General features: G+C 35.5%; 2 protein-coding genes across 4 annotated transcripts in view; one reads left to right on the top strand and one right to left on the bottom strand.

Annotated features, from left to right (window-relative positions):
- LOC136040980 (uracil phosphoribosyltransferase homolog) overlaps positions 1–14,916 on the bottom strand; it is a 40,876-nt gene extending 25,960 nt beyond the window's left edge. For all 3 annotated transcript variants that reach the window (XM_065725479.1, XM_065725470.1, XM_065725460.1), the window contains exons 1-2: positions 14,745–14,916; positions 1,757–1,799 (exon numbers count right to left, since the gene is read on the bottom strand). In XM_065725479.1, the coding sequence (XP_065581551.1) occupies positions 1,757–1,799; positions 14,745–14,830 (129 nt within the window). In that variant the 5' untranslated portion in view covers positions 14,831–14,916. The remainder of the gene's footprint in view (positions 1–1,756; positions 1,800–14,744) is intronic.
- A 54-nt stretch (positions 14,917–14,970) lies between these two features.
- LOC136040940 (E3 ubiquitin-protein ligase MYCBP2-like) overlaps positions 14,971–23,497 on the top strand; it is a gene marked incomplete in the record, with an annotated part of 337,503 nt that continues 328,976 nt past the window's right edge. Inside the window, 1 exon segment of the mRNA XM_065725378.1 lies at positions 14,971–15,193.

The following is a 23,497-nucleotide window of genomic DNA, read 5'->3' as shown; positions in this document are numbered from 1 at the left end:
TCGTCATTTATTTTTTTATTTTTCAGTTCTTTTAGTTTTTACCTTTTTTAGTTTTTTTTAGTTTTTTAGATGAAAATTTTTTTTAGTTTTTTCCTTTTTTTCTTTTTAGGTTTTTATTGGTTTTTACCTTTATTTTAGCTTATTTTTCAGTTTTTTCCTTTTTTTTAGTTTTTATTTTTTTTTAGTTTTTTACCTTTTTTTAGTTTTTTTAGTTTTTTTAGTTTTTTAGCTTTTTTACTTTTTTTTATTAGTTTTTAGTTTTTTTGTAGTTTTTGCCTTTTTTTGGTTTTTTCAGTTTTTTTTTTTAGTTTTTTATTGGTTTTTACCTTTATTTTAGCTTATTTTTCAGTTTTTTCCTTGTTTTTAGTTTTTAGTTTTTTTAGTTTTTTACCTTTTTTTAGTTTTTTTTAGTTTTTTTTAGTTTTTTAGCTTTTTTATTTTTTTTATTAGTTTTTAGTTTTTTTCGATCCAGTTTTTTCAGGTGACGTCACCTGATACACGATCCACAGATCCACAGACAACTTATTTTTATATATATAGATAGTTTTTTTTTTTACTTATGTCCTGGTCGTCATTTATACTCCCTGTGTCCCGGTGCTTTGTTGATTGCTAATCGAACATTCCTTTTGTCCTGGTCGCTTTCTCTTTGAGTGTCGTCATTTATTTTTTTCTTTTTTAGTTCTTTTAGTTTTTACCTTTTTTAGTTTTTTTTTAGTTTTTTAGATGAAAATTTTTTTTGGTTTTTTCCTTTTTTTCTTTTTAGTTTTTTATTGGTTTTTACCTTTATTTTAGCTTATTTTTCAGTTTTTTCCTTTTTTTAGTTTTTTTTATTTTTTATTTTTTTTTAGTTTTTTACCTTTTTTAGTTTTTTTAGTTTTTTTAGTTTTTTAGCTTTTTTACTTTTTTTATTAGTTTTTAGTTTTTTTGTAGTTTTTGCCTTTTTTTAGTTTTTTCAGTTTTTTTTTTAGTTTTTTATTGGTTTTTACCTTTATTTTAGCTTATTTTTCAGTTTTTTCCTTTTTTTTTAGTTTTTAGTTTTTTTTAGTTTTTTACCTTTTTTTAGTTTTTTTAGTTTTTTTTTAGTTTTTTAGCTTTTTTATTTTTTTTATTAGTTTTTAGTTTTTTTTGTAGTTTTTGCCTTTTTTTAGTTTTTTTAGTTTTTTAGCTTTTTTATTAGTTTTTAGTTTTTTTTGTAGTTTTTGCCTTTTTTTAGTTGTTTTTTAGTTTTTTAGCTTTTTTATTTTTTTTATTAGTTTTTAGTTTTTTTTGTAGTTTTTGCCTTTTTTTAGTTTTTTCAGTTTTGACGTCACCTGATCCAGTTTTTTCAGGTGACGTCACCTGATCCATCCACAGATCCACAGACAACTTATTTTTATATATATAGATAGATAGATGTTGATACTGAACAGAATGTGTCCTGAATGATGCTGAGAGTGTCCACAGAATGAGGGTTAGGATTACTTAAGCCTCATAGAAAAAACAAATTGTTCTAATTTCCAATCCTTACGATTGAAAATATGCAAATTATGCAAAACATCCAAATTTTCATCAAATATATTACCAAGAAATCTGACTTTACAACACACATTGCTCTTTACTAGGCTTAGGCTGATGTGTACACCATGGTACAAGTGACAGCATATTTCAAAAGACCAATTTTGAAAAAAAGAATTTAAAAATGATTTTCTAACAGTCCCAACTATGAAATAGCCCAACAAAATAATGAGACAAAAGGAAAAAAAAGATTAGGACTCACCAATCTGTCTGCATAAAACTTAAAATCACTTCTGGATGTTGTCCTGAAATAAATAATAGAATCAGATACAATAGAAAACAAGGCTTCAAAAAATGGTTCATTGATAACTATAAAAAAAAATTCAAATGAAAGGAAAGAGTCATATTAACATTTATAAAAGAAAAATTATCCTTCATATAAGGTGGGCTTTTAGCAGTAAGATTTTCATATAAGGCAAGCATTAATCGTAATTTCAACAAAGAAAAAGTAGAACTTTATTATAAAGAGCGGAGGGCTTTGGGGGCCAGCAACCCTCTCAAGTTTAAGATAATCCCATAGATGATACAAAAAACAGACATAAGTAAAAGAATAACAAGGAGGTTTTTTAAACAAAGATAAAGAGCAACAATAAAACATAAAAAAAACATATATTAACCTATATATGAGGGGGTTACTACCATCTTATCCACTTTTTAGGCCAAAGTTTGAACTTTTGCATAATATGCATTGAAAATCATAGTCACCCTTGAAAAACACACACCACAAACGTTTCTTGGGGGATAGGTCTTTTTTATTTAAGGGAGGTTTAATCAGGTCAAATTATGACCTGATATACCAAAATGATATTCAGGTCATAATTTGTAATTTTCCAAGGGGGTAAGAGGGCTGATAGCTGGAAAGTTCTCATTCGAAGGGGAGTCCCACACCCCTTCTACTTCAGTGGAGTTAAGAATATTTACGTGGTATTCAATTTCATGCACAACGTATCAAACAGTTCGTGGTAACGAACTGTAGTAAGGGGCGACCCGGATCAATAGTAACCAAAACTCTAAAAATGGAATTTTGATACCAATAGCTACATCAAAAGAATCACATTTCAATGCTGATTTTAAATATATAGGTTTCATCAAGTTTTGTCTTACCCAATCAAAAATTATAAGACTGAGAAAATTTGCCTTAATTTAGAAAATAGGGAGAAACACCCCCTAAAAGTCATAGAACCTTAACGAAAATCACTCCATCAGATTCAGCGTATCAGAGAACCCTGTTGTAGAAGTTTCAAGCTCCTGTCTACAAAAATGTGGAATTTGTATAAAACAGTTCGTGGTAACGAACTGTAGTAAGGAACGACCCGGCTCAATAGTAACCGAAATTCTAAAAAATAGAATTTTGATACCAATAGTTACATCAAAAGATCTGCATTTTAATGCTGATTTTAAATATATAAGTTTCATCCAGATTAGTTTTACCCATCATAAGTTACGAGCCTGAGAAAATCTGCCTCATTTTCGAAAATAGAGGGATACACCCCCTAAAGGTCATACAATTTTAACGAAAATCACAGCATCAGATTCAGCGTATCAGAGAACCATACTGTAGAAATTTCAAGCTCTTATCTCGAAACATGTGGAATTTCGCATTTTTTGCCAGAAGACAAATCACGGATGAGTGTTTATTTGTTTTTTTGTTGGTTTGTTTTCCCCAGGGGTGATTGTATCGACTCAGTGGTCCTAGAATGTCGCGAGAGGACTCATTTTAACGGAAATTAAAAGTTCTAGTTCCCTTTTTAAGTGACCAAAAAATTGAAGGGCCCCTCGGCCCCCTCCCACGCTCATTTTCCCCAAAGTCACCGGATCGAAATTCTGAGATAGCAATTTTATTCACCATAGTCGAAAAACCTAATAACTGTGTCTTTGGGAACGACCTACTCCCCCGCAGTCCCCGTGGGAGGGGCTGCAAGTTACAAACTTTGACCTGTGTTTACATATAGTAATGGTTCCTGGGAAGTGTACAGACGTTTTCAGGGGGATTTTTGGGTTTAGGGGAAAGAGTTGAGGGGGGGGGGGTATGTGGTAGGATATTTCCACGGAGGAACTTCTCATGGGGGAACAGAATTTCAATGAAGGAGGCGCAGATTTTCTAGCATTATTTGAAAAAAATAATGAAAAAATAAATGTCAAAGTTTTTTCTACTGAAAGTAAGGAGCAGCATCAAAACTAGAAACGGAAAGAAATTATTACCCATATGATGGGTTTACCTCCTTGTAATACCTCACTCTTTACGCTAAAGTATTTTTAGTAATTTCAACTATTTATTCTACGGCCTTTGTGATTCAGAGGTCATTCTTAAGGAATTGGGACAAAATTTAAGCTTTAGTGTAAAGAACGAGGTATCGACGAGGGGTGAACCCCCCCATATACGTAAGAAAAACATACGAATATAGAAGTTCGTTACGTAAGTTAACTCGTAAGTTACGTATATTTTTTACTAATGAAAACGTTCGTAAAAAATTAAAAGTTCTTGTTGCCTTTTTAAGCAATCGAAAAATTGGAGGGCCACTAGGCCTCCTCTCTCTCTCTTTTTTCTCAAAATCTTCCGATTAAAAATAAGAGAAAGCCATTTAGCCAAAAAAAATTAATATGCAAATTTCGTTTTAATGTCTAACTATATCAATGTCTATGTCTATGTCCTATGTCTAGGTTCTACGTCTTTTGCCAGAAGGTAGATCACGGATGCGTGTTTGTTTGTTTTTTCCCCAGGAGTGATCGTATCGACCCAGTGGTCCTAGAAACTTGCGAGAGTGCTCATTCTAACGGAAATAAAAAGTTCTAGTGCCCTTTTTAAGTGACCAAAAAATTGGAGGGCACCTAGGCCCCCTCCCACACTAATTATTCTCCCAAAATTATTTTGAAAATTATCTGGTCAAAGTTTGTAACTTGTAGCCCCTCCCACGGGGACTGTGGGGGAGTAAGTCGTCCCCAAAGTTATAGTTATAAGGTTTTTCGACTATGTCGAATAAAATGGCTATATCAGAATTTTGATCCGTTGACTCTGGGAAAATAATTAGCGTGGGAGGGGCCTAGGTGCCCTTCAATTTTTTAGTCACTTAAAAAGGGCACTAGAACTTTTCATTTCCGTTAGAATGAGCCCTCTTGCAACATTCTAGGACCACTGGGTCGTTACGATCACCCCTGGGGGGAAAAAAAAACAAATAAACACGCATCCGTGATCTGCCTTCTGGCAAAAAATTAAATAAAAAGAAAAACAAGTTTTTTTTAACGGAAAGTAAGGAGCGACATTAAAACTTAAAACGAACAGAAATTATTTCGTATATGAGAGAGACTGCTTCCTCATCAACGTCCCGCTCTTTACGCTAAAGTTTGACTCTTTCTCTTAACTCTATTTTTTAAAACAGCAAAAAAACTTTAGCGTAAAGAGGGGGACCTTGATGAGGAAGCAGCCCCTTTCATATACGTTACCTTTCATATACGTAATTTCTGTCCGTTTTAAGTTTTAATGCCGCTCCTTACTTTCCGTTAAAAAACTTATTTTTTTATTTATTTAAAATAAGATTTTTTCAGTATCAATATTTGTATAGCAAGTCCCATTATATACCTTGACAAAAGGAAAAAAAAACATAACAGAACAAGAAAAATTGATGCAAACCCAGGCCAGTAAAAAAAAAGAGAGAGAAATACAGTCAAGGGGTCTACTCAATCATCCTCAACGCAGAAATAAGAATATAAACAAATATATCATAGGCAGAGCAATAGTGCAGCCTAAGTAAAGAACAATAAGTAATGGTACAATGTATTATTATTTTTTTCTTTTTAGATCAGGGCTTTTTAGATCACTCCTTATCAAAGAAGTGGTCACAGAAACTTCGAAAAGGTCTCATTTAATTGGAAATTGAAAGAGCTAGTGCCCGTTTTAATAGTAGAAAGTGATTGGAGGGCTACGAACCACTTCCAACACCCACCATTCCCCTAAACATTGCCTCAGGACATTGTTAGTTATGCCCTGGGGGGATATAAGGTTTTCATAGATAGAGTGGACGCATAAACTTTGTAGAAGGCTCACTGGATTAGTAATCAGAAGTTCTAGTGCACTTTTTAAGATCCAAAGTGATTAGAGGTCAAATACCCAAACACACACCTCGTATTTTGCCGAAATAAATCTGACAGAAATTTTGAGATAGCAATTTTATTCAAAATAGTCCAACACTCAGTGCCTTGGGAATAGGGTGGTAAGTTGTGCCCTGGGGCATTTAAGGTTTTTATGGAATGAGCAGTCGTATAAACTTCAGATGGGCCTCATTTGATATGAAATTGAAAGTTATAGTCCCTTTCTAAGAGTCAAAAGTGATTTGAGAGCAACCAGCCCCTCCCCACACCCTTTCATTATTCCAAACACCTCCAACCAAAAATTGAAGAATCAACCAATCAACAGTTGAAAGGTCATTAAATTATGTCTGTGAGGAAGCCGCACCCCCCTCACAGCTCTTAGGACAAGGGTTGTAGTTATGGCCTGGGGGTATATAAGCTTTTGATAGAAAGGGTGGTCGTATATGCTTTGGAGGGGACTCATTGGATTGGTCATTAAAAGTTCTAGGGTCATTTTTAAGAGTCAAAGTGACCAGAGCACAGCTACATCCCCCCCCACACACGTCGTATTTTCCCGAGATACATTATGTAGAAATTTTCAGGCATTCCTTTTATACAAAATAGTCTAAAGATCATGTAACAAGGCTTTTGGGGATGACACAAATCACCAAAGGGTGATGGTTATAAGTTATACCAATGGGGCGTTTAAGGTTCTTATAGAAGGGGTGGCTGTTTAAACTTTAGGGGTGGCTCATTTGGTTGAAATTGGAAGTTCTAGTTCCCTTTCAAGAGTCAAAAGTGATGAAGGTTGACTAGTCCCTCCCACAACTAACACTCTTTTTACCAAACGCATCTGATTTAAGTTGTGCAATGGCCATTTTGTTTAAAATAGTCCAAAGAACATACATTAAAGCCTCCAGGGTTGATACAACCTCCTAAAGCCATGGGGCAAGGGCTTCGAGTTATACCCTGGGGGCATATAAGGTTTTTTATGAAATGAGTGGTCATGTAAAATTCAGATGGGTCTCATTTGGTTTGAAATTGGAAGTTATAGTGCCCTTTTTAAGAGTCAGAATGATTTGAGAGCAGCCAGCCCCCCTCCCACATCCATCATTATTCCAAAATAAAAATCCAAACGAAGCTTTTTTTTCAGCATTGTTGATAGGTTCAGTAATTATGCGTTTGAGCATAACACCCCACCCCCTGAAGCCTCTGGACAAGGGCTGTAAGTTCGGCAATTTGTTTGTTGGTTACATATAGTATATGGTATTGAGAAAAGGTATGCATGTTTGACTTCCAACTTCCCAAGATACGAAGGACATTAAGATGAGTCTTGGGAATTTTAAAATAATTCAAAACATGTTATGTGCATATGGGTTGTTAAAAGGGTGCGACTCAGGATATTAATTTGAAACTTTTAGGAAAGGATAAGGAAGATGATTAATTGACAAGGGTCGACTGCAATGATGCTCCCAAAAAAAGTGAATTTAGTTATGTCACAACTAAAAAAAATGACAAAAAGTGACTACCAAGAGGCATTCAGAGCGCAGGCAGATAAACTATACAAGTCCGGTTACTGTCTTATGATCATCATCACCCTCTAAAAGCCCGTGAGGTTACGGAAAAGAGGGCCAGAAGTCTTTATTTTATCTACAATTAATTTATTTTCTCATACAAAAAGAGAACTTTAGAGAAAGCACAACTTTGATTATAAAAAGAACAAACAACCTTATTAAAAGAGAATTTTTGAATGTTTACAAAAAGGAATAAACTCTACGATTGGCGTCCATGAGTAAGTGCAACAAACCACTGGTAGAATTACACTTGACGTAATTAGCGTCATCGCTTCTTAGTCTTTTTTGAAAGGCAATCGGTCAGTTCTGATTTCCTCTTCAAAACAAGTACTTCCACAGATTCAGCATTATCTGGCCTTTCCCTTTCTTTGGAGCAAACGTTTAGTGCTACTACCAGCATGCTTTGAGCCAGACCAACATTCAAAAAGTCCTTCTCTTCAACTAATTTCTTCAAACATTCTCCTGCTTCTTTTAGAAGAGTGTCACCGATTTCTTTCTTCTGTTTAGCCATCTCTTTTTTTTCGTAAACTGTCTGGCTCTAGCTCCGCTATTTTCCGTTTTCTCTGGACCAGGTCCTGGACTGCCAATTCAGCATCTTTCTTAATGAGCTTCAACCTTTTCTTTTTCAAATTCATCCTGATTTCGTCCAACAAAGTAAAGTTCATGGCTAGCTCTAACTGACCTGGCTAGACACAGCAGCTTCTTTGTGATCATTAAAAGCTAGGGTTTGTTTTCATAGTTGCGCAGAGCATTGGCAACAAAAGCTTTAGCGTTTAGGGTCCGCTCCTCTGTACAGCCTTGCATGCTAGTCATCAGCTGAGCCGAACGAGAAATATCCTCGCTCCACATCTGCGCTTCTATGGCAGAGCGAAAGAGCTGCTGTGTCTTCAGTTCTAGGATCTTTTGCCAATAGCTATTTTTTCCTGGACTGTTGGTGGGTGGTGACACAGGGTTTGGCTGTAATAATGACCCTTTTCCCTGGACTTTCTCTATGTTCGTCTCAAACGGTAGTTCTCTTACGATGTAGAGAGCATCACTGCAACCCATTGGCATGGAATCTGGCTTAGGAAGGCTGAGGCAGCTAAGGCCTGGGAAAAACATGTTGTTCACAGGGCATTTTGCCAACAAATACTGTAAAGCAGCTTTGACGTGCTTTCTAATCCCTAGAGAAAAAAGTTTCCTATCTTTCTGAGTCATTTTCAAAGAAGCAAGAGCTGCCAGGGTCCACTCATTACGCAAAGGTTGCTCTAGATATACTTCTGCAGCACTGTCTACGCTTTCTCACAGAAGGTAATGGTTGACACCATCGCTACGTACAATCTGTTCGAGAAGAACTGTGTATAAGCAACACAACTCAAAATTCAGCACACAAATCAACGGCTCTTTTCGCTGAAACACTCCAGTGATAACAGTGATGGTACTTGCACAACTCACAAACTCACAACAAACTCGATTTCAACTTTCATTGTTGGCTTTCTCAGCCCACTGACAATTTTCAGATACTTCGAGTTTGAAATAAAGTACTTGAAGTTCTTTGTCTTTGGCACAAATTCCAGGAAATATTTGATCAGAGCAGGCCATTGCTTGTTCAAGTGGTCTGCAGCTTCTCCTATGGCAAGCCATCTAGTGCTGCTAGGTGGCCAGACCCACATGCTTTACGAGCTTATGTTATGGAGCCTTAACTTTTAGGTGACACTAGCTAAAATCATCACAACTAGCAGAACATCCACTGAAGAAATGGAAAACAGTAATTATTAAGTCAGTACATTCCTCCCCAAGCTCCTGTAATTTTTTTTGGAACGCATTATGTACTGCATGGATGTTGCAGTTACCAATATTTAAAAGACATTTTGAATACCACTTTTTCTTTTCCAAGTCAACAATTGACCGAACTTTCTTATTGACAGCTGAAATTTCGCTGGCAAGCATCAGCAGTCTCCCAAGTGGAAGTCCTTCATCTTCTATACACTAGAGAAGCTTCTTGTTCAGATCCTCACTAGTAGCATGTCCCATATAATATGTTCTAAGATATCAAGTAATAACTAGTTTCTCAACATCAACAACAAGAAGAACAATAATGAATTATTTTTGCAAAACAGTGAAATTCTACATTTCAATGAATATTTTGACCATATGCCCAAGGGCTGTCCTCAGCTAAACATAAATAAATAAAAGAAACACCATTAAAACTAAAACGAAAATTTTAATTTAAATTTTTGAAGGAGCAGAAACTAAAATAGAATTCCCTATTGTTCTTCTAATTGTTGATGTTTATGATGGAAAGGCAAAATGATCTTCATTGCTATTTGTAACCAGTTTTTGCTCCTTTGACCAGTACATGGACCCTTATTTGCAGCTCTTTCACCCCAGCATTGTTTTGGTCTCATGACATTCCAGTATAAAGTAAGACATCTGAATGTTTTCAACCAAAATTTCCCTAAAATAAAGATAAATTGCCTCTGTCAATAAGTAGGTCATTTTTTGACATTTAACAACAAGCCTTCCAGGACAGCACCCGGGAACATAGTTCAAAAGACACCAACAACACCATCACTCGAAGATGCATCAAAAGAACTGGCTATGATCTTCAAGACCCATATTATTTTTGTCTTTGAAGCCGCATCTCTCTCGCAAAACATTTCAAGCTTATTTCTGGTACAGCTTGTGACTTGCTTTGGGCTGAAGTTGATCCAGTGAGTCTAAGTTGACGTTGGTTTAGCACAGTAGATGTGTTCATCTTGTATTTCTTTTTGGCGGCATGTTAAAGAAAATCTTGAAACGCTTCCCTTCTAAACCAATTTTCCAAAAGTTTTGTCTTACCCATCACTCAAAGTGATCTGAAAAAAACAAACAAAAAAAACAGGTGTTAGAATGGATTTCAAAAGCCTTCTCACCAACTCATATATTTATGCAAACAAGTATAAACTCATTAAGCCAATGAGAGATGCTTATTCCTTCTTGCGTTTAGACACCCCCTAAACTTATGGGTCTTAATCTGTACCCTCTATAGGAATAAGCCAAACACGAAAAGAGAAGCAAATACTGCAAACATAACTTAAGAATGTGGGTCAAAATATCTATCTTCTAAGCAGCCAATTTGGGTGGATGCTCAGTGAATGAAGGCCTATGGCCAGCCATGGGAGGATTATTTATCAAGAGTGAACTTACCTTTTCTAGGAGCTTGAATGTCCAACCTTCTGTTAGTTCACTAAAATGCTGAAAAAAAAAGCTCAAAACATGAACAAAATAAGTGACTTTAGTGACTAATTCAATGAAAAAGTGATAAAAAGTGACAAGTCCTAAAAAAAGTGACATAAAGTGAAAAAAGTGACTGCAGCCAATTCCTGAATTGACCAAAAAGGCCACATTTGGACTCTACTACTACTACAACTGCTGCTGCTTCTACTCCTACCACAACTACTAATAGTACTACCACTACTACTACTCTGGCAAGTACTACTAAGGTTGAGGATATTGAGAAAAACATCTGAGGAAACATTGAGGGGAAAGTTGAACTAAATCAAAACATAGGCTACTATGTGTATACAAATTGCTGACACAGGCGTATCAACAATATTTTTGGAACAGGATATCATATTAAGAGGAAACTTTAGGGACATCATGAGTGAGATGTTCAGTTAATCAAAAGTCAAATTGTACCTCCTACTACTGCTATTTATACTGCTGCTATTACTGTAGTGCTAATAATAATACATAATTACTGCTACTACTGTTCCTACTACTACCACTACTTCTATGATATTAGTACAATTATACTACATGTATGAAGGGAAAATTTGACAGGATATTGAGGGAGAATTTAAACTAAATCAAAACACTATGTGCATGGAGACTGTCAATAGGGTACACCTGAAGAAGGGATTTGGGTATTAAGTTAGAACTTTCAGAGAATACTTTATGGGTAAGATAAATTGACAAAAAATATATATATGTAAATCACCACTGACACTAATCTCACAGCTACTTTTACTAATACTGCTAATGCTTACTAAACTACTATGACTACTACTTCAATATAGAATAATGCTACTTTTATGGTTATGGTAACTAATTACACTGAAGGAATTAAGTTGAAATGTTCAGGGGGAGTTTCAATTAAACAAAGAAACTATATGCATGCAAGCATTGAAAAGGCATAGAAGCAAAATCATAAGCAGCACTGCTCTATCATAGCTAGTAATATCTTGGATATTTTAAAGGAGCTAATTTGATTGGAAATTCAAAGTTCTAGTAACTTTTTTAAGGGTCAAAAATGATTAAAGGGCAATCAGTCCTCCTCTTTAATTATTTTCCTAATGCTTCCAATCAAAATTTGGAAAAAAATACTGAAAAAAAAACAACAAACAAGTGACCATAGATTTTCAATTTAATATACACATACCAATGTTTATTCCTCAAAGTTTTGATGGTCTATTTTTTATTAAAGTAAAAAAGTGAAAACATTTCAAATGTATTTTGTTTTCAGTAAAGTGCAAATTATCTTCTGCTCTTGAGAAGGCAAGGGGTTGTCAGCCCTACTCAAGTTAATTTTTACTTGTTTGGAGTTTGACTTGGTTGTTGATTTTAATTTCCATTCGTTTGTGTTTCATTTATTTATTGATGGTGATTTATGGTAGTTTTAAACTTGAAATATAATTTGATTTTACTTCTGTTCATTTTTGGCTTAATGGAGCTCTTTACTTTTCTTTGAAAAACTTGTTTCATGGAAGAAAATTTTAAATTAATTTCTGTTTGTTTTTAATTGACATAATCTTTCTCAGAGAAAAAATATGTTACATCTTTCTAGTTTTTTCAAACAGTTTGTGGTAACAAACTGTAGTAAGGAGCAACCCAGCTCAGTAGTAACCAAAACTCTAAAAAAGGAATTTTGGTACCAATAGTTACATCAAAAGAATCACATTTTAATACTGATTTTAAATATATAAGTTTCATCAAGTTTAGTCTTACCTATAAAAAGTTAAAAGCCTGAGAAAATTTGCCTTATTTTAGAAAATAGGGGGAAACACTCCCTAAAAGTTGTAGGATCTTAACAAAAATCAAATCATCAGATTCAGCATATCAGAGAGCCCTGTTGTAGAAGTTCCAAGCTCCTATCTACAAAAATGTGGAATTTTTTGCCAGAAGACAAATAATGGATGAGTGTTTATTTGTTGTTTTTTTCTCAGAGGTAATTGTACTGACCCAGTGGTCCTAGAATGTCACAAGGTGGCTCATTATAATGGAAGTTAAAAGTTCTAGTGCCCTTTTTAAGTAACCAAAAAAATTGGAGGGCCCCTAGGCCCCCTCCCATGCACATGTTTTCCCCAAAGTCACTAGATCAAAATTTTGGGATAATCATTCTGTCCAGCTTTGTCAAAAACCTAATAACTATGCCTTTGGGGATGACTTAATCCCCCAGAGACCCTGGGGGAGAGGCTGCAAGTTACAAACTTTGACCATTGTTTACATATAGTAATGGTTATTATGAACTGTCACAAGGGAATTTATCACATGGAAAGAGAGTTTCCATGAAGGGGGTGCAGGATTTTCCAGCATTATTTAAAAAAAACCAATGAGACATTAAATAATTTTCTTTTTAAACTGGAAGTACTGAGCAACATTAAAACTTAAAACAAACATAAAATATTACATATATAAGGGGATTTGACTCTTCCAAAATACATTGCTCTTTATGCTAAAGCATTTTTAGTAATTTCAACTATTTATTCTACAGCCTTTTAGATTCAGTTGTTATTCTTAAAGATTTGGGAAAAAATTAAAGCTTTAGTATAAAGAGCAAGGTATTGACAAGGGGGCAAAAACCCTTATATACATAATAAAAATAAACAAATACAGAATTTCATCATGTAAGTTAATTTGTAAGGTATATATGTTTATTACTAACAAAAAAATTCATCAAAAAAATATAGTTGCATTTTTAAGTAACCAAAAATTGGAGGGAAACTATGCTCCCTCCCTCACCCTTTGTTTTATTAAAAATTGTCCAATCAAAACAATAATAAAGCCATTTAGCAAAAAAATTAATATGCAAATTTTGTTTTATTTATTCATTTGCAGTGAGCTATAATCAAAACATGCATTAATTCAAAAACATTCAGACATTAAATAATAAAAACAAGTTTCTTTTTCCTGCTAGTAAGGAGCAACATTAAAACAAACAGATATTGATTGTGATTTGTGGTAGTTTTATGCTTGGTATATCATTTGAATTTATTTCTGTTCATTTTTGGCTTAATTGAGCTCTTTACTTTTCTTTGAAAAACTAGTTTTTTGGAAAGTGAACTACCAACTATAACTTGCTGGGAATGGCCTATTAAGTAATCTCTAATCCATACTATGCATATAAACACATACTATCCATAATCTGTAGCTCATACTTTTCACCTTTTTCAAGCAACAAACTAACTGAAACTTTGTCAAACACTTTACTGAAGTCAATGTATAAGCAATTCAACTTCAAACTAAAATCAGCTATATTTTGGAAATCTTTTATAATTTCTAGCAACTGTGTATTGCATGACCTGTTTTTTTCTGAAACCATGTTGTGACAGATGTCATAATTTATTTTGCTTGAAGTGATCCTGTATCTAATATATAATTATCTTTTCAAGAAAATCTTCAAAAAATGCTCCTAAATCTGAGAAAGAAGCTGTTTCTTCAGCCAGTGAGTAACAAGCTTATGGAGTCAACTCTTTGAAGATACAGTGGCTGCTGATTTGACAGCTACATTCAAGGAAAATCTTGACAAAGGATATCTACAGCAAGAGTTTCTGTACAACTGGGAAGTTGTTGAGTCTTAGCCCAAATTTGGGGTAAATGTTTAGTTTTATTCAAAGTGCTCTAAAGTGCATATTACTGCACATAGCAAGATTCTGATGATTACATATTAATTCTTTGTCATTATTAGAGAAGTGCATCTATTTTTTTTTTCATTTCTAAAATCCCCTCCACCAAGAGTAAAAATGTGTAAAGTGGGCTTGCTTACAGGTAACATTACCTATAGAGTGAAGCATATTAGCCCATGAATCCTGCTGGCAGCAGTGTGAGGTCTGTATTCTATACCTTTCATTAAAGAATGATAAAAAAAACCTCATACAAGGTTTATTAAATAAATATAGAATACAGACCCTGCCCTGCTGCCCACAGGGTTCATGGACATTGCCTAATATGCTTTGCTCTATGGGTAATGTTACCTGTAAGCAAGCCCACTTTACACATACAATGAATTAAAACTGTGGATAGCAATAAAAGGAAAGACAGTAGGTCTAATCCTATTGGCTAAATAGCCTAGAAACAAGCTGCCCATTATAAGGCAAGAATTTCACTATTTTCTTTGATTTTTTTATATGTCCCTGGGTTATATCTGGGATTATTCAAGAAGGAGATAAAATTTTAGAAGGTAATCACTAGGCTATAGGCCTAGCCTACTTAAAAAGAGCATAAAACAAGAAATCTAGTTGTTCTATTTTTATTAACATATTTCCTTTAAAAATCATCATGCAAAACAAAATAACCAAGGGGAGTACTTACTTATCTCTTAAAATTGTCTGAAGCTCTCTTACTTGACAATTCCTTGGTAGTAACAAAAAATTGTGTCCCAGGTCAACGGAACTCATGTTTTTTTTTTAAATTTTGTTCTCGGCGCCACCAACACCAAAATTTAAAAGAAAAAGTAAATTTTAGGAGAAGTGCGAAGCCAAAATCTTTTCATAAACGTTTTCCGGCGATGGCAGCTAAAGCAATAAATTCAAGAATATCGATCGTGTGGTACGACGATTTGGATCTATGTTTAAAAATCTGTTTTACGGCCTCTTCTAAATTAAACATTAATAGTAAAATTCTTACTTTATAACAATCAGAAAGTGATAATATTGGTGCATGATTTTCCTTCTCAGGACTAGCCTAGGTATAAACCTGAATTAGCATAAGATCTCTTTCTGCTGGTTAAGAGTTTGATCTGAAGGATAAAAAAAGCTCAGGTAAGAGTCCAGAATAGTGGTTCTTCACAAGAAGATATGCAAGGACAAAAAGAGAGATATTTTGTATTACTAATTTGTTGAATTACCACAAGTTATAGGCTAGGCTATAACTTAGCTAGGAACATAGCCTAACAAATACACAATTTTGGGTTGAATAAAAACAAATAAGAAACATACAAATATTTACCAAAATCGACAATATTTTAAATTCAAAACAGCAAAATACTTTTACTTAGTATTTCCCTTTAAGGCAACTTTATTGTGGTCTTTTAAATTGAATAACTACTTCTTGGGCAAATCCTATTTTGAGCCCTTGAAGGGGGCAAAGGGCTCAAAACAGTCTAATAGGCACAAGTTTTAGGGTAAATGTTTAGTTTTGTTCCAAGTGCTCTAAACTGTGTATTACTGCATATTGTAAGATTCTGATGATTGCATATTATTTTTTTTTGTCATTATTAGAGAAGCATGTCCATATTTTAGCTTTCTAAAATCCCCCTCCAACTAGACTAAAAATGCATAAAATGTACTAATATGCTTTGCTCTATAGGTAATGTTACCTGTAAGCAAGCCCACCTTTTAATTTTAGTTTGCCCCATGGAGGAGGAGGGTCAACTTGAAATGGATATGCTTCTAGAATTAGCATTTCCCATTGCTCTAAATTGGAAACAATGCTGCTTTGCAGCATAGTTTCCAATTTAGAGCACTTGGAACAAAACTAAACATTTACCAATTTGACAATATGTTTCTAAAAAACTGTCCAGAGAAAAAAAAAAATCCCATTTGCAATTTATCTAAGAATGGTAGCCTAATTATTCTTTTCATTTGTATATTAATAGTAAATATTATTTCGAAAACAAGTTTGCAGGAATTTCTGAAAACAGTCTGAAGCCCCTTGAAACTAAGGTCAACTTTTGGGGTTTTCTGGCTTTTCAAAAATTAACTATTAAGACCATAATAAATACCAATTAGGCTACCATTCCTGAATCAGTTACAATTGCAATTTTTTTCTAACCAGGCAGTTTTCTTATAAACATATTTTGAAGCTTTTGGTTACCATAGGCTTTTGAAACCTTTCAGCCCCCTTTCAGGGCTCAAAATGGAATTTGCCCCAGAAGTGATTATTGAATTTGGGAAGGGCATAAAAAAGACATCAAGTGCTGCAATTAATCTCTAGGCTCTATAAAAAACTAGCATAATAATTGATGGGAAATGATTAAAAAATAGATAAAAATTGGAAAAGATAGGAAAACAGACTATTATTCAATGATGCTTTCTGCATATTATAGGCTAAAGTAAGAATTTCATCTTTTTTTATATAACCTTGGGCTAAAAGAGACCATTTAAGGGGGCTAGGGGTGAACTGTCAAAAAATGCAAACTTATTTTTTGTTCTACAATAGCAAATTTTTTCTCACCAGGCAGTTCTCTTAGAAACACATTTCTAAGCTTTTGGTCACCGTAGGCTTTTGAAACCTTTCAACCCCTTTAAGGGCTCAAAATGGAATTTGCCCCAGAAGTGATTATTGAATTTGGGAAGGGCATAAAAAAGACATTAAGTGACACAATTTCTTTGTTCTTAGCTAAATTATATGATTAAATTTAATGTGAATATTTTATTCATTTTTTTATGATTTTGTTCATGTTTTGACAATTTGTTGCCAGCCCTTCTCCATGGTGATTTCATTTGGCCATAGGCTATGTAAAAAACTGGCATAATAATTGATAGGACATGATTAAAAAATAGATAAGAATGGGGAAAGATAGGAAAGTAGGCTATTATCCAATGATACTTGCTGCATATTATAGGCTAAAGTAAGAATTTCATCTTTTTTTATATAGCCTTGGGCTAAAAGAGACCATTAAAGGGGGGGGGGGGCTAGGGATGAAACGTCAAAATGCAAACAAAACCATAAAAATAAAGACACAATTACCAATATAAAAATGTTTCTGTTTTTGTTGTAGCATGTCTCCTTTGGAAAAGCTGCTATTCTAGACCTTTACCTTGATGGTTGTTCAATTTAAGCTAATCCTTGGACAGGAGTCAGATTGAAAAAAGAGATAAGCAGTGGTTGGCAACATCTAAAGGAAACATGCTAAATAAATAAATGTAGTAGACTGTTATTAGTTTTCTTCTGTTATGCTCTTTGCCAATACCAGGGTCATTTGGTATTAGTGACCTTTACCTTGATGGTTATTCAATTAAAGCTAATCCTTGGACAGGAGTCAGATTGAAAAAAGAGATAAGCAGTGGTTGGCAACATCTAAAGGAAACATGCTAAATAAATAAATGCAGTACACTGTTATTAGTGTCCCTATGTTATGCTCTTTGCAAATTCCATGATCACTTGTTATTAGTGACCTTTATTTGATGGTTGTTCAATTAAAGCTAATCCTTGGACAGGAGTCATGAAAAAAGGGAGATAAACAGTGGTTGGCAGCATCTGAAGAAAATATGCTAAATTAATAAATGAAGTGGGTTGTTATTAGTGTCCTTATGTTTTGCTCTTTGAAAATACCATGGTCCTTGGGATACTTCTGGATGAAAATCTATCTTTCAAACGGCATACTGAGTCAATGAGATTAAAGGTTTCTCGAGGCCTTGGAATTATTCGAAAGCTGAAGCGAGTCTTTCCTTTCTCTATCCTTCGTCTATTATATTTCTCTCTTATTTACCCTTATTTATGCTACTGCTCGTCAGTGTGGATGTCAACATTTCCATCTGTACTTACACCTTTACATAATCTCCAACTGAAAGCAGCAAAAGTTCTTCAGTCTACCACCCATATTTCTGTTGAACTTCTGAAGATTAAAGATATTCATACATTACACCTCTCTTTCATTGCGTTTCAGTATTTCTGTGGAGACCTTCCATCAAGTTTTTCCGGGCTTTTTGAAATTGTTCAAAATGTCAGTCTTTATGAAACTAGAAATAAGGATGATGTGCTAGTGCCATCCACCCCTGCAGTGCGCTCGGACTTTGGTCTGATAGTTGCTGTCGGACGTTCCTGGAATTCCATTCCTGTTGGGATTCGACAGTCCTGTACCATAGGATCCTTCAAGAAACGGTTGAAGAATTTAAAAAAAAAAAAAAATAAAATAAATTAAATTATAATATTGATCAGTTATTTATATTGTTTAGTTATCAAGATTTAATTTATTTATTTAATTATTTAGATTGAATTTATTTATTTAGATTTGGGTGGTGTGAGTGTTGGATCCTTGATGTATATATATTTTTTTATTTTTATTTATTTTTTGTAAGTAGGTGGTGCGGAGACCGGTTGTACTCGGGTGAGGATTGGTGAGTAGACTCTAAATATATTTTAAGTGTGAATGTAATTAATAGTTATTTATGTTTTGTTTTGTTGTTTTTTTTCCCAAATAACGGGCCATTGAGCCCTTTGGGATATTTTTTTGTTTATAAATGGATGGATATTGGTAATAAAAGGAACTTGAACTTGAACTTGGTATTAGTACAGCGTTCCCACTCTCCAGAAGAAAACACTATACAATTCTGAAAACTGCATTTTAAATAATCATTATTATTGCTTCTTAAGGCTTACTAATAAACTAAGCCCCCAGTCATTCCTCATTAACTATTAAATTCATAGGCCTACTTGAAACTGTGTTTATACAATGAATTTTTGATATCTGACTCTTTTCCTCAAGTTGATTTAGTGGAAAACAAGCAATACAACAGTAAATTCAGTGTTTAAAAATTTTGCTATGTATATATAATCTAGAGTTGCTAATTTGTTTGACCATTGAGGGAGTGGGGGTTAAGCTTATTGGTGTATCTTATGGAAAGATTTAAGTAACTACTTTAGAATGTCTCAAGTGGTTTTCCAAATTCTATTGGGTATTCCTTAGGGGAGTAGTAGGATTGCAGCACTAATATCAGTCACTTTTCTGACACTGCATCCCCTCTCCTGATAGTCCCAGATATAGTCTTGATAACATAAGTGTCCATTAATAGAATCAAGTCAAATATCACAGGTTCTCTGTTCAAATGGGTTTCTAGAGGCTCAATTGGATAAGTTTAGTTTTGTCTGAGTAAATTAAAATGGAATGGGGTTAAAAATATTATTTTAAATGATTTGGAAAATGGATAACAGCATAAAGAAGCATACCAATCTGATTATTTGAAACATGCTGCAAATTATAAAGTAAGAATTTCATTGTTTGGTGTTTTTTTTATTTATTTAAGTTCCTTTTAAGTGTTTCCAGGCCCCCAGGGGGGGGGGGAGCTGTGAATATTGAGAAAACAAACCAGTATATTTAGAAAGACCATAAAATAAGGGATTTAGTAGTATTGGTTTTATTTGTTTAGCATGTTTCCTTCTAAACTGGCCATTCACCATAAATCTACAAAAAAGAAATATAACATTCAGCCAAAATTGAATTCTCTTCCCAAGTATAATAGCTACTGCAATTAGACCCCAGCCACCCTTTCCCTATGTGGCCTGTGGCCAAGATATGGCCTTAGGAAGTATACAAATATTTGCTGATGCTTTGAGTTTATTACTATTTTACAAAATTATTTCTCAGCAAAAGTTAGTTCATAATGCTAAGTACATTCAATCAAAGAATTACAATAGTCCTGCCAAAGTAAAAAAGTTATATGACATCAATGCATTATTATTTTTTTTTCACCAGGCTGCTTTGTATCTAAAAAGTGTTATAGAAACTTTAGAGGGAAGTTTTCATTCAAGCAGACATAGGAAGCTCTAGTGTCCTAATTAATAGTAAGAAGTGATTGGAAAACCACCATGCCCCTTTTAGTTGCCCTCCTCCTAGACACATCCAATCAAATTTTAGATAGCTTTTTTGTTCAAAAAAGTCCAAAGGGCAAGTAACTATTCCTCCAGGCAGCATAACATTTCATAGCCTGTGAGGTAAGAGCTGTAAGTTACATAAATATACAAATTGTGTCAGCCTGGAGAGTGATGTCAGCTTCCTCCAACTGGTGCGATCATCAGCTAATGCTGGTGCATTGTGGACATTGATGTTTGCTGTCTTCAAGTATTTTAAAAGACTATTGGACCATCAGTGTTTTGGTCTTCTGCAGGGTCGTTTCCAGCTGATTTTCGCAGGTAGGTGTTACGGAATTCTAAGGGGATGACCATACCATTGTAGAGTCCATCTCTACAATGTGCAAGTTGAACCATCTCAGGACTTCTATCCTCCTAAGGCTTTTTATCTGGAATATGTCTATGGCCTTGAGAGCTGTGATTGTGGCTGGCCAGGTTTCCGTTTCATCAAGTATTACAGACCCAACCAGGGTTTTGGAGATTTGCAGCTTTATGTTTTGACCAATACTTGGTTTCCGCCATAGGTGATAATTTGACCTCCCCATGGCAGCAGATGCCTTGGCTATTCTTGCTGTAGCTCAGGGAGAAGGGAGCCATCAGCAGCAATGACAGAGTCCAAGTATGTGAAGTGCTGGACCACGTTTACAGTAGTTTTTTGGTCCAGGGCCACAGGAGGATTGGTGATGCTAGAGGATAGATCAATGGCTGCAATCTTGGTTTTGTCCCAGTCGACCTTTAGTCCTACTTTTGCAGCTTCTTCTTGTAGGATGTGAAGTGCTTCCTCCAGTCGGACCATGGATTCATCCATAAGCACCAGGTCATTAGTAAAGCAGTGTCCAAGAGGATGTGATTGCTAAATTTAAGTCCAAATCCAAGCCTTGAGGTTGTCTTTGCCATGACGTGGTCTATGATGACGTTAACAGTTTGGGCGCAATGGCACAACCTTGCCAAACCCCTGTATAAATTTGGAAGAATGGGCTTCATCAGCTGTTTACTTGGGCGCAGCTTTCTGTTTCGTGATGGAATGCTTTGAAGAGTCTGCGCAATTTATCTGGCTGGCCAATGGACTTCAAGAGGATCCACAGGGCATCCCGGTCAACTGAATTAAAAGCAGCTCAGAAGGCTACAAAGGCAATGAATGATTTCTGTCAAAACTCTCTGGATTTCTTGACTACTTGACAGACTGTGAATGTTTGCTCTATGGTCAATTGCTGTGACATAAAACCGGCTTGTTCTGGTCTTTGGATTTGGTAGATAATGTTTTGGCAACGATCCAGAAGCACCATTGGGAACATTTTGCCAGGTAGTGAGAGAAGGGTTATTCCCTGGTAATTTGCCCAGTCACTTTGCCTGCCTTTCCTCTTCCAGAAGAGGATGATGATTCCTTTTCACCAGTCTTCCAGAATGACCTCCGTTTCTCACACCACAGAAAAGAGTCTGCAGAAGAAGGAGCATGGCCGGGCCTGCATATTTCAACAACTCTGTACTTATGCCGCATACACCAGAGGCCTTATTGTTTTTTAGCCTGTTTACCGTGCTTCTTATTTCTGAGGTGTTAAATGAATCAGTGGGAGGATGCTGACTTTCATTGTTAGGCTGGGAGAATGACGGATTATGTCGTTGGCTACTAAAGGGGGAGCAGTTCTATTTAGGTACAAGGAGGAATGTTCCTTCCAGCGATCGAGGTTGCGAGCCTTGCTGTCAGTGAGATCTTGAAGATGCTTGAACAGCCTGTGAACACCATGTAGAGCCTTCCGCCTCAGTTCTATGACCTGCGAAGTTTCTTCTGAAATCCAAGCTTTCTTGGGGTGCCCCTTTTTGCCTAGGACTAGTTGCGTGGCTTCATGGATTTGAGTCTTGAAGTACTTCCAGGCATCTTTTCTGTTTGCGAGAGTGTGAAGTAGCTTCAATCGGTTCGATACCTGGACAGCCTACTTTTGCTTGGCGTCCAACTCCTTCAGTTTCAAGACATCAATAACCGTTGGCTTTGTTTCTGACTGCTGGGATTTCAGGCGAAGCTGAACTTCAGTGCAGAGAAGTCTGCGGTCAGCATTTCCGAGCTGCAATTTCTCAGGAACAACCTCCAGTGCTTTGAGATGATAACATAGTCAGTCATTTTTTTCTTGCGACCACCGTTGCTGTACCATGTATATTGGTGGATGGTTTTGCGCTGGAAGTATTGTTTGCAACAACAAGGTCGTGAGTTCTGCAGAGCTCATGTAGGCGCAGACCATTGTCATTAAGGGGATTGGACGCTGCGCATCCTATGGCGCCTCTCCATATGCCTGTGTTGTCTCTTACTGTTGCATCGAAGTCCCCAAGCAGGACGGAGATGTCTTGGGGGGATATGCTTGCGAGTGTTCTGGAGAGCTCAGCATAAGATTCTGTTTTGGCGTCATCATTGTAATTGTTCATCGGAGCATATCCCACTAAAACCGTCATTTTGCCATGTTTGTACTGGAAACGTGTGCTTTCATAAGTCTCTCCGAAATCGCTTCATGGAACAACAGGCACTTTCTTGCTAGGCTGTTGAGCACAAGGCTGACACCATTCCTTCTTGTGCAACCACCAGACCAGAACATTTAATAATTATCGCCTACTCGTTCTTCATCACTGTGGATCAGACAGGTATCAGTCATCCTTGTTCTTTACCACTGTGGAACAGACAGGTCTCAGTCAGCCTTGCAATAGCTATGTTATTATTGTGCAGTTCTCTTGATAAAAGGTCTTGATTAAAGGTCTTGCTCCAGCTGTGTTCAGGGTTAAAACATTCCAGGTGGCTATTCTTATTGCCCTTTGGTCAATAAGGTTAAATCCGGTGGTATTTCTGACATTGTCAGCATGTTTGTTGACGCGCTGTGGTTTTTATCTTAAAATAGAGTCCATATCCGAGGCTGATTTATCACTTTGCATAGCAATTGTTTTCAGGTGGAAGGTCGCTAGCCCAACCGGCCTGAGGTTTACTAACCACTGGGATGGGCTCCACCCACCCGGTGAGGTTCGGGCCGCCCTATACGGTACGATTAGTTTTAACGGAGGTGGTGAGTTCTTTTGTCATGTGGGACGTGGCTACTTACTGGTCACCAATTCAAAGAGCCCGAAGAATGCTATACCCCACCAAACAGCATATACAATATCTATGAGATAGAATATTGTAATGGATTTTTTTTTGTATTTCATTTCTTTTAATTCTCTTTCTGTGTTTAGGGATTGAGTTATTATAGCAGAGAAAGATAAAGGTTGAAAAAATAATTTGGAAATATAAAATTAGTGGCAATGTACAAGGGTTGCTCTATGATGGATTTGTACAGAGATAACAGGCTGGGACTAAGAACTATGAGTAATTAGTTCCTGTGGACTAGGTCTGGTACGAATAACTATATGTCACGTTTTCAGTTTATCCCTTTGCAATTGAAAATCCATCTATTTGGCATACACCAAAAGATTTTCTCATCTAAAGTACTTTTAAAAGGCATTATTTTTAATTTGAATAG

The sequence above is a fragment of the Artemia franciscana genome, chromosome 2, assembly GCF_032884065.1.
Source record: "Artemia franciscana chromosome 2, ASM3288406v1, whole genome shotgun sequence".
NCBI lineage: Eukaryota > Metazoa > Arthropoda > Branchiopoda > Anostraca > Artemiidae > Artemia > Artemia franciscana.
The sequence above is the reverse complement of the archived record's forward strand: the minus strand, read 5'-3'. Positions and strand labels throughout refer to the sequence as shown.